The 16,913-nt window shown below is 44.1% G+C and overlaps 1 protein-coding gene across 1 annotated transcript in view; it reads right to left on the reverse strand.

Annotated features, from left to right (window-relative positions):
- Positions 1–10,166, reverse strand: part of SEC62 (SEC62 preprotein translocation factor) — a 37,290-nt gene extending 27,124 nt beyond the window's left edge. The window contains exon 1 of the mRNA XM_077826588.1: positions 10,069–10,166. Coding sequence (XP_077682714.1) covers positions 10,069–10,104 — 36 coding nt within the window. The 5' untranslated portion in view covers positions 10,105–10,166. The remainder of the gene's footprint in view (positions 1–10,068) is intronic.
- Between the last annotated feature and the right edge of the window lie 6,747 nt (positions 10,167–16,913).

Consider the following 16,913-nt stretch of genomic DNA (forward strand, 5'->3'; position numbering starts at 1 on the left):
TCAGGATTTCAAAACATCTATGAAGTGGAGTAAATATTTTACTCAATTTTCAAATGAGGAAATGAGAGAATTTACAAGCTTCATTTTCAGAGCTGCTTGACATTCAAAGGTCCCACTAACTGTAGTGGGATTTGTGGATGTTCAGTAAGTCTGAAAAAACAGGCCCTGTGTGACTGGTCCAAGGTTACACAGCAAGTGATGGAGCTGGGAAGTCAGATATAGAGCCTGACTCTCAGTCCCTTGTTCTAACATCTCCCCTCTTATTACAGTACTGCAACTGTGTTAAAATTATTTTAGTTAAATGCTGTTTTTACACTCAAAACATTGGGATGGATCCTAAGGCACACCAGAGCTCTATTCAGTGTATACTAGGGAGGAGGCAGAGGTGTCATTATACTATCTTTCCAACACCTCCTCCCACATTGGGGGGCATAAATTAAAGCAGCCACAGTCCTCAGGGGTTGTTCTGTTGACATAGGATCACCAGAGTACAGCATCATGCTATCCCCCAAAAGTCCCCCAAGCATTCTATTATACCAGTTCTGGGTCACCAGGGTATTCCCCAACTACACCTTCACAGCATCCTTCAGTATAGTGGCACAAATAGGACTTAGTTTGGGCTAAGGATCTGTACTATTTTGAAAGAATTTGAAAGAAATTTATTTAGATAAGCTATTAATCATTGCAAGATGGGTCTCCTAATAGGAGTTACGGTAGTGGATATTTTATAAAAGTAAATAAGCATGTACAGCAGGGGCGGGCAAACTTTTTGGAAACCACATCGGGTTTCCAAAATTGTCCGAAGGGCTGGTTCTCACCCCCTGATGAGCCCCCCCACCCAGAAGTCCTGCCTCATCCACTCCCCTCCCCCCAACTCCGTCCCCTGACCAGCCCCAGACCTGACTGCCCCTCGCTGCCACATCCAACCCCTCCTCTCATTCCTGACTGCCCCCCGGGGATCCCTGCACCCATTCAATGACCCCTGTTCCCTGCCCTGTGACTGCCCCAACCCCATCCACACCCCTGCCCCCTGACCATCACCCCGAACTCCCCTGCCCTCTATTCAACTCCCCCCACCCCTTGTTCCCTCCCCCTTACCATGCTGCCTGGAGCACTGGTGGCTGGCGGCGCTATAGCTGCACCACCCAGAACACCAGGACAGGCAGCCATGCCGCCCAGCTGGAGCTAGCCACGCCACCGTGCAGCAGAGTACAGGGTCAGGCCATGGCTCTGCAGCTGTGCTGCCGGCGGCAGAGTGAGCTGAGGCTGTGGGGAAGGGGGAACAGCAGGGGAGGGGCCAGGGGCTAGCCTCCCGGGCCAGGAGCTCAGGGGCCGGGCAGGAGGGTCCCTCGGGCCAGATGTTTGTCCACCTCTGATGTACAGGCTCAAGTTACAGTTGTGAGTTACCGAGTTTATGGTAAACCGCAGTTTTCACTCACTTGCCTGTCCAGATGTTTTGCTTTCTGGTGGGAGACATTAGTGGAGAAAAGAATGTGTTCCTGTTTAGTCTGAAAAGGATTGTATTTGATCAGAGTGTTTTTAATGGATGACAATGGTGCTAGAACCTGGGACAGACTTCACTTATGAGTTAAATATAAATAAATAAAAATTAACTAGCTAATTTCACTTTCAAAAAATTATGTACTCATTCAGGACACATTTTTATACAAAATTCAATCACACAACATGTCTAAGCTTGTGAAACTCAATTATCTTGACTAAATCATATAAAAGATGGGAGACAATAACAAAATTAAAAATTAAAGCTTACACTGTATCCTAGAGAGAGAACATTTATTTTCTGTTTGTCTTTGTTGGTTTGTGTAGCATCTTTAGCATTTATTTAAGAAATGTGTCAAGGTAAAAATATCACTGAAAAAAAATACAAAAAACCCTTGCTATTTTAAAACACCTCTCATCCAAGGATCTCAAAGCACTTTACAGGCATCTAATTAGAGTTTAGAACTGAACTATCAGGCAGGTCAGTATTGGAAACTCAGGTACAAAGGCTAGGGGTCAGATTTTCAGAATTATTTAGGTGTCCATCTTACATCTTCAGGTATTTAGTGGGATTTACAAAACTGCCTCTCTCCACCTTTAAGCACCTAAATATCCCTGAAAATCTAGCCCTAAGTGATAAGCTAAGACTAAGACTAACTCTAGACCAGGGGTCGACAACCTTTTAGAAGTGGTGTGCCAAGTCTTCATTTATTCACTTTAATTTAAGGTTTCACATACCAATACCATATTTTATCATTTTTTAGAAGGTCTCTCTCTATAAGTCTATATATAATATAACTAAACTATTGTTGTATGTAAACAAGGTTTTCAAAATGTTTAAGAAGCTTCATTTAAAATTAAATTAAAATGTTGATTTTATACCGCCGGTCCACTCAGCCCGCTGCCAGCCCGGGGTTCCGTTCACCTAGGCCGGCAGCGGGCTGAGCGGGGCCTGCAGCCAGGACTCCGACTGGCAAGCGCAGCAGCCAGAACCCCAGACTAGCAGTGGGCTGAGCGGGGCTGGTGGCCAGGACCCCAGACCAGCAGTGGGCTGAGTGGCTCAGCCCGCTGCCGGTCTGGGGTTCCGTCCGCTGGCTCCTTCCAGCCAGGGTCCTGGCTGCCGGCCCCCCTCAGCCCGCTGCTAGTCTGGGGTCCCAGCCCTGTCCACACAGAGTAGGTACCTACTTTCTCCCTGGTTCTGGCCCATTCTCTTCCTCTCTCTGAGATGAAGGTGGGAGTGCACTGAGAACAGGGCTGGGGGTGAAGGAGCAGGCTGGGGGTTGGGGTGCAGGGTCTGGCCAGGAGCTAGAATGAGGGAGGGGGCTCAGGGTTGGGGCAGGAGGTTTGGGTGTGGAGCGCTTACCTGGGCAGCTTCCATTTGGTGCAAGGGGTGCAGGTGGGAATGTGGGTGTGGATGTGCAAGAGTCAGGGTACGGGGTGTGGGGGGGGTGCAGGGGTCAGGGCATGAGGCTGGGGTGTGTGGGGGTTGCAGGGCTGAGGGCAGAGGGCTGGGTGTGTGTGGGGGTGTGTCGTGTGTCATGGGGGTTCTCCCAGCCCCCTGCCCTGAGCGGCTCACGGCAGCAGGCTGGAGGCGATATGCCGATTCCACCCCCTTCCCCAACATCACCGGAGCAGAGAGCTTGCTGCGGCTCTGCTTTTCCCTCTTCCCTTCCATAACAAGGGCTGTCAGCTGATCGGCCACAGGGAGAGGCAAGCTTGCCTGCCCTGCAAGGAGAGAGCGGTGGGCGGAGAAGAGTAGGCCAGGCCGGGCAGGATTTTTAATTGCACGCTGCTGTCCCCGGCAGATAGCAGCGTACCATTAAAAACCGGCTCACATGCCATCTTTGGCATGTGTGCAATAGATTGACGACCCCTGCTCTAGACTAAGTGACTGATATGTGAGTTACCCGAGGTCCCTCAAAGGAAGCCTGTTGCAGAACCAGGCCTAGAAGCAAGATCTCCAGACTACCGGGGTACTACATTTTAACCATAAGAAATGCATCCTTTAAGAAAAAAGGATGAACAATATTGCTCATTGCAGTGTTCTTGTAGCCGTATTGGTCCCAGGTAAATAGAGAGACAAGGTGGGTGAGGTAATATCTGTTATTGGTCCAACTGAAGATATTACCTCACCCATCTTCTCTCTCTACTATTGCTCATTGACATTGTGTCGCATATAAATATCTCTCACTAAAAAAGAATCATCTATTTTTTCCTTTATTATATTCAGTCATAGCTTTAATTTTGTAGTGCAACAACTAAAAGTATCATATTTCAAAATTAATAATTAATGACAAAATAGGAGGAGGGGACAACATTTTAAAAGCAAAGGTCATGCCTAATTTTTTCTCCTAGCCTTATGCCAGGTGATTTGGCCCCTTCCCCACACCTGACTTGGTGTTTTTGAAGAGCATACTACTTGTCTGACTGACAGTAAGTGCTGTTATCATGGAATAAATTATCTTTGTCTTCATATCCTGTTTTGCTACTTCTCCTGTTTTTCTTGTTCTTCTTTTCTTCCTCCTCCACTATCTGACATCTCTTGTGCGTACACTCCTCTCTACCTTTTGCCATTCTCCCTCCCTGTCTCTCCAGCCAGCATCTGACCTTTTTTAAAAAATCACCCTGAAACTAACCGAAAAGAGCCCTAACAAATGGGAAAGTTGGTTTAGTTTTAGTGAAAAGTGTTCTATTGTCACTTCTGAAGACCAGTCTTTTATTCATCCACTGAAAGGGTAAACCACAGAAACAGTGGTGCAAGCTGTTGTACAATGTCCTACCCACAGATTCTAACCCAAATGTGGAAGAACCAACTGTAGGATTATGAAGTTAACGGCTTCATAAAAATAATGACCAGCACATCTTTCATCTAGTTGAATCCCAAAAGCCTGTGTATAGCAGTTAGAGAAACTGACTGAAAAATCAAGAAATCTGGATTTCTATTCCCAAGTCTGCCACCAACTTGGACTGAGGCATTGACCAATCACAATCTTTGCCTCAGTTTCTCCATCTATGTAATAGTGGTCATATTTACTAATATTTGTGAAATACAGTGACACTAAGATGAGAGGCATTTAATAAGTACTAATTATTTATCCAAATACAAGTATAAGCACAATTTTAGGTAGGCACCATATAATTATCCACTTTAGAATTTGGCCAGTGCAGTTCCAGCTGTGATGTTCAACTGAACACCTGTCCAAATGAACTGGACTAAGACAACTTTGTGTTTAAGTGAATACTTTCATTGTAGGTTATAAAACATGTTTGTTTTGTTAATGAGATGAAAGAACACCTTGGATCAGGTTTCTTGGGTAACAGAAAAACACAATAACTCCCCCCCCCCCCATACCTTTTTTGAACATATGTATTTAGACTTTCTTAAACAGATGTTAATCTGCAGACTGTAAAGGAAAAGTTTTATTTTTTTAAATACATCCTATTATATATATATATATATATATATATACACACATACACACACACACACACATACACACACAGCTTTCTCGAGAAATTAAAGTCCTGGGTCTTCAGAAACCTCAATATCACTAAGTATCACACCATTTTTAGCAATCTGACTCCCTCAGGATTTTCTCTTTTCAACATTTTGTTTAATATAGTGCTCTTCCTATTACCTCAGTTAAACTGCCACCCAAGTAAGATTTACTAGAATCTTTACCTCCAAAATCCTTTTTATTGATCCTTCAAAGACCAAAATTTTAGTAAATTTCACCTTGCTGCCAGGACACTACATAGAAGAGAGCTGTGTGGCAGGGAAACACCACTGAGTGGAAACAGAGTAAAAAGGAAGAGATGAAGATGGGATTTCTAGACGGAGAGAAACACCACAACTTAGATATGGGGAAAATGAGAGACTACATAACTATGGAAAGGAAATAAATCCTGGTGGGATATGAGAAACTTGGTTTTTTTCTTATTTTGCCTAAGTCAAGAGGCTAACCTCCTTCATTGTTTTATGTCTAGATTCATAGATTCCAAGGCCAGAAAGACAACTGTAGTAATCTAGTCTGACCTCCTGTATAGCACAGGACACACAATTTCCCCAAAATAATTCCTAGAGCGTATCGTTTAGAAAAACATCCAATCTTGATTTAAAAATTACTAGTGATGGAGAATCCACCATGAATATTGATCAATTGTACCAGTGGTTAATAATTCTCATTGTTAAAAATTTACACTTTATTTCCAGTGTGAATTTGTCTAGTTTCAACTTCCAGCCATTGGATTGTGTTATACCTCTCTGCTAGATGGACAAGCCCACTATAAAAATATGTATTCCCCATGTAGATACTTGTGGACTGAAATCAAATCACCCCTTTACCATCTCTTTTTGTTAAGTTAAATAAATTGAGCTCCTGGAGTCTACCAATATGAGGCAGGTTTGCTAATCCTTTAATCATTCTCATGGTTCTTCTCTGAACCTTCTTCAATTTTTCAACATCCTTTTAGAATTGTGGACACCAGAATTGGACACAGTATTCCAGGAGCAGTTGCACCAGTACCAGATACAACGGTTAAATAACCTCTTTACTTTTACTCGAGATTCCCCTGTTTATGCATCTAAGGATTGTATTAGTCCTTTTGGCCACAGCATCACACTAGGAAATCATATTCAGCTGATAATCTACCACAACACCAAATCTTTTTCAGTCACTGCTTTCCAGGATAGAGTTCCCCTATCTTGTGAGTATGGCCTGCATTCTTTGTTCCTAGATGAATACATTTACATTAGCCATACTAAAATGCATATTGTTTGTGCCCAGTTTAACAAGCAATCCAGGTTGCTGTGTTTTAGTGACCTGTCCTCAATATTTACCATTCCCCCAATGTGTGTGTCATCTGCAAACTTTTAGTGATGGCAAATGATTGGAAGTTTAAACACCAGCCTATAATCAACAGTTAGGGTGGAGTCCAAAAAGCAACGTAGACTCCTAACTTATATTAAGGCTCCTAACTTCCACCGATTACAATAGAAGTTAGGAGACTACATTGCTTCATGGATTCACCCTTGGTTCCAGAAAATCGGATATACATTTATAATGGAAAAATTGACTACCTTAATAGAGGCAGCTTGCAGTATTACTTTGAAAACTGGTGTTCCTTTTTGAACTATGCCAAATCAGTCCGAGAAGCTAAGAAAAACAACTGACTCATTTTGGCCAATTAAGAACTCTGCGAATTAAAGAGTACTCTCTTTGTGGACTCATCTCCTAGATTCTGTTTGATATATGATGGAGAAACTGCTAAGAAGGCAACATATGTTTATCTATATATTTGTGTTACAAATTTAGGCCTCGGTCCTGCCAACTCTTATACACATACTTAACTTTAAGCATGTGAGTAGTCCTGTTAAATTCAGGAGTACTTCTTAAATGCTTTAAATACACGTATGAGTTTTGCAGGATTGGAGCCTTAGGTTGTTATTACACCAGACATTAAATGTCATATTTAAATTGTTATTGCAATGGATGCAATTCTAACTTGTAAGCACCTAATTATTTTCTTGTTCTAAATATGCTTTTTCCAGTTTCTTCTTTTTTTAATAGTAATTTCTTTTAAAGTTTTTAAAAAAAGAACAGGTCACAAGCACAAGAATGAATCCTGCTCTTCTTGGGCCAAACCAGGTATGATTTTCTTCCCCCAGAAAATTCCAAATTGGGAGGAAGAAAGAAGAAACATTTCTCTGACCGTTTTTTCTTTTTTTAATGGCAGCCGTTTGACACTGATCATGGGCATGGCATGCTAGAATAAGTCCCAGTGTGATAGATTAGTGGGGACAGGGCACGTGAGATGATCAAAGTGAATAAATACACAAACTGTACGACTCTACAATTCATTACATGAACACTGCCTCCATGAGTTCACACACACACACACACACACTCAACCTTAACTTCATTTTAGTATATTTTGCCAGGGAATATATATCAGTAATGTAACAATATAAAACATTACAGGGATGGTGTAATTATTCCCAAAAGATACATTACAAACCCAGGAAATTCAGAGTTAAGGTTACATTTAAAAGAACTCCAAACATATTCAGGTTAAAAAAAAACAACATGGTGAAGAAATTTAAACAACCTTATCTCTGCCCTGAAGTAATGTAGTATTTGTGATCCCAGATTAAATTTATTTCTAAAGACAGATTTTTTTTTTACATATTCCCCTCCCTGCATGGCATCATTTTCTGTGTTTGTAATGCTTGGTTTTAGGATAATTACAACTTCTCTATAATGTTTTCAATTGAGAAGTTACTGATTATTTGATATATATGCTCAAACTTAATTCCATGTTAATGCAGTTTGTTCTCTCATAATTTCTCTAGGGTTTTTTCATACATGAATACTAAACAAGAAACCTAAGAAGATTACCATACAGCATTTCTAATTATTTGAAGATCTGTAGTAACAACCTCAAATCTTTTTTTTAAATTTGAAATTTAGGGGCAAATTCACCAGTACACCAGAACAGCCAGAGCACGTGAGCTAGTTAAGATGGTTTTACAACTGCTTAGCATCATTAGAGCAGAATTAAGCATACTGGAGAATATGTCCCTTAATTTGCAATTGACTTATTAAGTGAGAGAGAGGGTTGTATTAGCGAAACTGGTGATATGTGAAGGAGGGTGAGACTCTCTGTGCTTCCAGGGTTCCCCCTGTGCTCCTGCACAAGATTTCAATTAATTTTAACTGTATGGGAAGTCTGAAATGCCTGCATTATTCCATTGTTAAAATCATTTGGACAAAGAAAAGACTGATAGCTCCTTAATTTCTTAAAGGTTTGTTTTTAACTTAAACTAACTTAACAAAATAACTTGTAAATTCTCAAACTCTCTCGTGCTCAATGACTGTTCCACTGTGGATAAATCATTAAATCATCATTGGGCCAGAAACAGGGGGAGAGAATGACTGTAGTACAGTGGGTAAGGCATCCACCTGGGAAATCAGAGACCCCGGCTTCAGTCTCTCTGCTCCACTCACTTATTATTTATCCACAGTGGACCAGCTTCAGCAGGAGACATTGAGGGAACCTAACATCAGTGATTAGGGCACTCTCCTGAGAGATGTGGGATACCACATCCAAATCCTCCCTCTGCTAGAGAAGGGGGAATTGAACCGGAATCTCCCACATCCCAGGTGAATGCTCTAACCAGGGGGCTAAAGTTATAAGATGGGAACCACCTCCTCCTCCGGCCAGATACTGAATGGGACCCAATCTGGTAAGCAGATTCAGAGGCCACCTACCAGTTTAGGCCACGTATGTGAGATAGGCAGCCAAATGCCTATCTTTCCAGATCTTGTGAATTGCTCTGGGGTTTAGGCAGGAGATGGTGTCTCAACCCCTTGAGGAAGGCAGATATGTACACTCTCAGAGACATAAACATAGGCACAAAGGAGAACTTTTACCATGAAAACTTAGGTGCCAAATGAGTTTAGACACCTACAGCATCTAGTGGGTGTTTTATGGATCTCAGTGACACGAAAACTGGGATTTAAGAACCTAAGTAGCATTGTGGATCCTACCCAATATGTTTTGGCAACCTGAACTACAGATGCCTTTATTGCTCCAGCTGTAATAAATGCTTTATTCCCCCCCTTGAATATTTACTGAAAACAGCTCCTCCCCACTTCGTTAGTATTTGTCTGAATAAACTTTTTAATATCTAAAGACCACAGGATTTTTTGAGGGGTGGGGGGGGATGTAGGAGGGATGATTTACTGTACCTGAAAAGACACCCACCATTCACAAAAGTAATCATTTATCTGTCTAAATTTCAAAAAAGCTCCTCTCTTTCACCAACAAAAGCTGGTACAATAAACGATATTACCTCACCCACCTTGCCTCTTTAAGAAAAAGAATGAAAAGTTTTAAGCCATATTATGAAGAAAATCCCTTCCACATATTTTTGCTTACAACTGAATAGGTCTTTAAGCTGCAAGAAGGTATGAGAAATTCAGACGGTCTTTTAAATGGGGAAACCCCTTCCGTCACCTCCTCCAAAAGGAAGAAAATGGTTATCCCCATTAATTCAATGGCCAGCGCACAGCTGCGGTTTTGCGACAGGTGTAGCGCACTGGGGGTGCACCTCTGCACAGGTGTGTCGGTGGGGGAGGCTATGTGAGCATGCACGGGAGCTGGGTGGGGGCACGCAGGCCAGCACGGAGGTGATGTATTGCTACGGTACCACAACAAGGGTAGCATGCAGCCGTGGTCCGTGTGTGGTCACATGAGGCAGGGTGCCAGTGGGACAGGTGGGCTGTGCGCAGGGCTGGGCTTTGCACGCGGGTGGGGAGCGGGGTATGCGGTGGGGCGCGCAGGCTTCAGGCGGGAGTGCTCCAGGGAGGAGAGGGGCACTCGGGCAGGGCCTTACGGGAGGGAGTCAGGGGCTGAGGCGAGAGGCTGGTGGGGGGCCCGAGGGTGGGCAGGAGGCCGGGGGCCTCCAGGCGTCGGGGGCGGGGAGCAGGGCCGGCCGCAGGGTGCTCGAGCGGGAGCAGAGACAGGGCAGGAGGTCGCCACGAGTCCCCGCGGGAAGCTGCATACCTGGATCCGCTTCCTATGTCTCCTCCGCTCCGCCATGTTGTCGCCGTCTGGTCTGCCGGTGACGTGGAGGCGGGAGTCCCGCGAGAGGCGGCGGGAGCCGTTATGTAAGGGGGGCGGAGCGGGCTGGTAGTTAAGTTGGGGCTCGCGACTGGTGGGAGGGGTTACGGGTGCTGTGGGGGCTGGGTTAGGGGCCGGCTCGCGGGACGGGGCGGAGAGCGCCTGTCTCCGCCGGCTAGGGTGGGGGAGGCAGTTTTGGCGGGGTCCTGGCGGAGAGCGGGGCTCGAGCTACGTGCCCTGCGCTTCCCCTGCCCCGCGCGGCGGGGGCCAGCACCCCGCTGGGCGGCCTCCCTCGCGTCTCCCTTCAGTAGCGCGCTCCTGCTCCCTCATTGTCCCGCCTGAGGGGAGGGGAATGTACCCTGCATCTTACCTAGCGCCCCTGGACGGGATGGTAGGTGCTAGTGCGGTGTCTACACTAGCGCTCACAGTAGTGTTAGTTAACACGTTAATTAACTCAACTAACCATTCAAGTGTGGCTAGATCCTTGGGGTTCTTTTCTCACCCTTGTGTGCTATGATCCCCAGGGTCACCACCAGTTTGGGACATTGGTGCACGTCACCCTTCCTATTCTCCACCTGTGCCACAAACGTATTCAGGGGACACCATCATAGGGCCTAATCATATTAGCCACACTATCAGAGGCTTGTTGACCTGCACATCTACCAATGTGATATATGCCATCGTGTGCCAGCAATGCCCCTCTGCCATGTACATTGGTCAAACTGGACAGTCTCTACGTAAAAGAATAAATGGACACAAATCAGACGTCAAGAATTATAACATTCAAAAGCCAGTCGGAGAACACTTCAGTCTCTTTGGTCACTCGATTACAGACCTAAAAGTTGCAATTCTTCAACCAAAAAACTTCAAAAACAGACTCCAATGAGAGACTGCTGAATTGGAATTAATTTGCAAACTGGATACAATTAACTTAGGCTTGAATAAAGACTGGGAGTGGATGTGTCATTACACAAAGTAAAACTATTTCCCCATGTTTAGTCCCCTTCCCCCCCACCCCACCCCTCGCTGTTCCTCAGACGTTCTTGTCAACTGCTGGAAATGGCCCACCTTGATTATCACTACAAAAGGTTCTCCCGGCCCCCGCTCTGCTGCTGGTAATAGCTCACCTTACCTGATCACTCTCGTTACAGTGTGTATGGTAACACCCATTGTTTCATGTTCTCTATGTATATAAATCTCCCCACTGTATTTTCCACTGAGTGCATCCGATGAAGTGAGCTGTAGCTCACAAAAGCTTATGCTCAAATAAATTGGTTAGTCTCTAAGGTGCCACAAGTACTCCTTTTCTTTTTGCAGATACAGACTAACACGGCTGCTACTCTGACACTAGTTTAGTCTGTTGAGAACTGTAATGCTTTAGTCTAAAATCCAGATTATTGGGTTCAATTCAAGGGATAACTGCGTGATAAACAGGAGGTCAGCCTAGAATCTGATGGGATGGTCTCTTCTGGCCTTCAACTCCGACTCTGTGTCAGCATACACAAACTGATGTATGCAGCTATCACAATTTAGAACAATTGCCTGAAATGAGCCCGCAAATGTAGGTGCCTAATTGTGCATCCATTTTTGCACATTGGCTAGAGGCATCCTGTTTTTAAAAGGTCCTGAATTTGTATACAAAAGGCTAAAAATCCTTGGTCAAAATTTTTAAACGGAAGGTCCAAAGTTAAGCTCCTAAATCTATATTTACTCAGGTGTTTTTCTTCATCTCTGCCTACTGTGTTCATGTGTTCTATTCATGTACAGTACAAAGCACGTCACGGTGCACCAAATGTGTGTGGCAGCACTCCAGGTACATTCTGCCAGGTACACTATTTTATGCCAGGAAATAGATTAAACAAACCAAAAAGTATCCGTAAATTGCCATAGATGTTATTCTCTCTCTTGAAAGTCTGCCGCAAAGCTAGATTAGTAATAACCCATCCTTTTTAATATACGCACATACATTTAGGATGGACAATTGACTACGCATTCCTAGATGAGAGATTAGAGCAAAACAAAGATAGCTGATGCACCGTGCCTCTATTTGTAGTTGCCTTTTGATATGTCCATAGATCATGAAGGCATTGTACCTGTTTAGGTTAGTCAGACCTTTGCCCATAGTTTAAGCAATAGGTGCAGATATACATCTTACATAAAAATCAAATACCTTTTTATCTGAGATTGTTTCACCACGTGCTTTTACTAATAGGCCATATATATTAGGAAAGCATGTTTAGTTCTGTGCCAGAATATGCAACCCACACCAAACCTTGTACGCGGTTATTCCTGCTAATCTGGAAGCGCTCAGCCTGTCTCAGTTTGTATTCCTGCGCAAACGAAAATTATACTCTCAACTGAAAACCAGACAGAAAAAAAAAAGTTTTAAATAGTTTCAGATATTATACTTGCCCCTGAATCACCCTGCCCACTTCTGTGATTTTATAATCACAATTTCCTTTTTTTTTTTAAATGTTTTTCTTTCCCTCGTTGCTGGACAACGGATCCACACAAGCTACAAGTTAATCTGACTGATTGTATCATAAAATCATAGAATATTAGGGTTGGAAGAGACCTCAGGAGGTCATCTAGTCCAATCCCCTGCTCAAAGCAGGACCAATCCCCAACTAAATCATCCCAACCAAGGCTTTGTCAAGCCAGGCCTTAAAAATCTCTAAGGATGGAGATTCTACCACCTCCCTAGGTAACCCATTCCAGTGCTTCATCACCCTCCTAGTGAAATAATGTTTCCTAATATCCAGCCTGCACCTCCCCCACTGCAAGTTGAGACCATTGCTTCTTGTTCCATCATCTGCCACCATTGAGAACAGCCTAGCTCCATCCTCTTTGGAACCCTACCCTTCAGGTAGTTGAAGGCTGCTATCAAATCCCCCCTCACTCTTCTGCAGACTAAATAACCCCAGTTCCCTCAGGCTCTCCTCATAAGTCATGTGCCCCAGCCCCTGATCATTTTTGTTGCCCTCTGCTGGACTCTCTCCAATCTGTCCACATCCCTTGTGTAGTAGGGGGACCAAAACTGAATGCAGTACTCCAGGTGTGGCCTCACCAATGTCGAATAGAGGGGAATAATCACTTCCCTCGATCTGCTGGCACTGCTCCTACTAATACAGCCCAATATGCCGTTGGCCTTCTTGGCAACAAGGGCACACTCATATGCTGCTTCTCGTTCACTGTCATCCCCAGGTCCTTTTCTGCAGAACTGCTGCTTAGCCAGCCAGTCCCCAGCCTGTAGCGGTGCATGGGATTCTTCCTTCCTAAGTGCAGGACTCTGCACTTGTCCTTGTTGAACCTCATCAGATTTCTTTTGGCCCAATCCTCCAATTTGTCTAGGTCACTCTGGACCCTATTCCTACCCTCCATCGTGTCTACCTCTCCCCCCTTCTTAGTGTCATCTACAAACTTGCTGAGGATGCAATTAATCCCATCATCCAGATCATTAATAAAAATGTTGAACAAAACCGGCCCCAGGACCGACCCCTGGGGCACCGCTTGATACCGGCTGCGAATTAGACATCAAGCCGTTGATCACTACCCGTTGAGCCCAACAATCTAGCCAGCTTTCTATCCACCTTAGAGTTCATTCATCCAATCCATACTTTTTTAACCTGCTGGCAAGAATACTGTGGGAGACAGTATCAAAAGCTTTGCTAAAGTCAAGATATATCACATCCACTGCTTTCCCCATATCCACAGAGCCAGTTATCTCATCATAGACTGTAGTGGGGACTTATACACAAACTGAAAATATAGGGAAATAAAGTTTTAATCTATTTTAGATAGAGTAAAATTACGTGTTTCTTCTAAAAATAGTGGGTAAGGTATAGTCAGACAGAAGTGTGATTTTTAAGTTGACAGTAGCCTTTTAATAATTATATAATGTGCTTAGCTGTTGAAGTGACAAAACAGCAGGTGCAAATTGAGGCTGTTGGTTTAACTTACCTATGGAAGAGGTTTTGCCCATCTCCTGAATGACCAAGGATAACAACACTTTACTTGGCACAGAAGTGGTGGAATGCCAGGACACTGATGTGGAAACATGACTTGACATGCAGAATAATGACAAATGGCATGTGATGTAATACTTAAATCTGTCTTATGAGAAGCCTTCTGCTAATACTGCAAGAAAGCTTTGGCTACTCAGGTTACAGACATATTCATACACACACAAAATGCTTTAGGAAGAAAATGCTCTCACTCCCTGGAACAGCAAACTATGTCCGGTGCCATACCTCTCTGTTGTGCGTGTGAGGTAGCATGTCTCTGCTGCTAAAACAGCAGACTTGTTAACTAAGTCATGATCATATTAGGAATTTAAATAAGTAGAACAGCAAAGTTTCTTAATTCAATCTACATACTGACCTTTCATTAAAAGCCATCTTACACAATTTCTGAAACCTGTATAATTGGGAAATTCATGGTATTGGAGCAGCACTTGGAAAGTCTGCCTGGAAGAATGCAGACTTAGGTGAACTTGGCTATGCAACAAACAGAGGATTACCTGAAGGCCAACAAAACAGAGGAACTGTTGTGGCCACAACCTTGAACTGAAGGGGAGTTGGATAGGTGGTAGAGACATCCCAGAGAAGAATGAAGGGACTTTGGAACTTCCAGGGATGAACCAAATAGGAATAGAAATGCATACCAAGAATCGAGGAGGAACCTATTGGCCTTTCCTATAATTGCCTTCTATGGTGGTGGATATGTGGCATATAAAACAATTATTTCCCATGGTGGAACCTGACCACGGAGAGACGTTGTTTTACAGATGTCACAAAGTCTAGTGCTGCCAGGTGACCTCCTGTGCCAGTGCAGCTGAAAGAGATAGTATGAACCTTCATGGAGTTGGGGTGTGTCCAGACTTTAGTATGATAGGGCTTAGTCAAAACTGAGTGATTGCAGGTAGCAGAACCTTTCAAGGTGATCTGTGTCCATGTGGATTCCAGATGTATAACTTAGTTATTATCTCCCAACAAGTAAAAAGAGTCAGACGGGTCAGTTCATAATGTGAGTATCTCACTTGTTCCAATGACCTATTGTCTTTAGGAGAGTGGGATCATGCTCTTGCCTTGCTGGAGTTTGAATAGCATGACAGATTTCTGTTACCAGTCTGCCTGAGGTGTCAGGTGATCAGGCTGAGGCCACAGAATCGTTAAGGGAGAAGATGATGGAACACACCAAGTGTCTAAGTTTTAAAGGTTGGTTAATAAAATAACTGTGGAGAGTGATGGGTGCTCCCCGCGTCACTCAGAGGAAGGAAGAAAGCGTTAGTGCCCCAAGCCCTAACGCACTTTCATACTGACACACGCACCACCCAAGGCTGGCCTGGCCTGGGTGTAACATAAGAAGAAGAGGGGGAGGGGTGGACAGGAGTTCTGTCCTGTGTGCACAGGTCGTCCGCTGCCAATCTCTGAATTGCTCCAGCTCTCAGGAGGGTTTTTAAGTCTTGGGATCCACTGGGGGTTTTTTGTTCAGTGACCTCTGCTCCTGGTGCTCTTTGTACCAGTCCAAACCGGCTTTCTGTGGTATCCTCAACTTTCCCAAAACACACCGGCTAGACTTTGTTGTCCTCTTTGTTTTCCTCCATGCTGGCTGTCAAGGTTCCTTCCCCACTCTGAACGCTAGGGTACAGATGTGGGGACCTGCATGAAAACCTCCTAAGCTTATCTTTACCAGCTTAAGTCAAAACTTCCCCAAGGTACAAAATATTCCACCCTTTGTCCTTGGATTGGCCGCTGCCACCACCAAAGAAATACTGGTTACTGGGGAAGAGCTGTTTGGAAACATCTTTCCCCCCAAATACTTCCCAAAACCTTGCACCCCACTTCCTGGACAAGGTTTGGTAAAAAGCCTCACCAATTTGCCTAGGTGACTACAGACCCAGACCCTTGGATCTTAAGAACAATTGAAAAGCATTCAGTTTTCTTACAAGAAGACTTTTAATAGAAATAGGAGTAAATAGAAGTAAAGAAATCCCCTCTGTAAAATTAGGATGGTAGATACCTTACAGGGTAATTAGATTCAAAACATAGAGAATCCCTCTAGGCAAAACCTTAAGTTACAAAAAAGATACACAGACAGAAATAGTTATTCTATTCAGCACAATTCTTTTCTCAGTCATTTAAAGAAATCATAATCTAACACATACCTAGCTAGATTACTTACTAAAAGTTCTAAGACTCCATTCCTGGTCTATCCCCAACAAAAGCAGCATATAGACAGACAGCGACCCTTTGTTTCTCTCCCTCCTCCCAGCTTTTGAAAGTATCTTGTCTCCTCATTGGTCATTTTGGTCAGGTGCCAGCGAGGTTACCTTTAGCTTCTTAACCCTTTAGAGGTGAGAGGAGTTTTCCTCTGGCCAGGAGGGATTTTAAAGAGGTTTACCCTTCCCTTTATATTTATGACACTGGCCTTCACTGCCTCTACAGGTCTGTTCAGCTGCATCTTCCTTTCTCACAGCTGGTCGGTGGATTCTAGACCCCGTCTTTTTCAGCAGGAAGCCAAGCGTCGGCTGTGAGCTGTGGCCTTGAACTGGAGTCAGTGCCTTATCTCCTGACTGAGCGAGCTGGGGTATCGAGTTAACCCGTTCTCTGCTCTCTTCCTCCTTCCCCCTCTGGCCTCTTGTAACCTGCAAAGGAACCTTTCACTCACACTCACACCTTTAACCGTTTCCGAAATACTTTGCAATGCCTGCAACAACGTTAGCAACATACAGTACTGATCTGCCTCCCCAGGGGACTTGAGAGAGGGGGCCATTGGAGTGTGACAAT

Source organism: Eretmochelys imbricata, chromosome 9, assembly GCF_965152235.1.
Source record: "Eretmochelys imbricata isolate rEreImb1 chromosome 9, rEreImb1.hap1, whole genome shotgun sequence".
Taxonomy (NCBI): domain Eukaryota; kingdom Metazoa; phylum Chordata; order Testudines; family Cheloniidae; genus Eretmochelys; species Eretmochelys imbricata.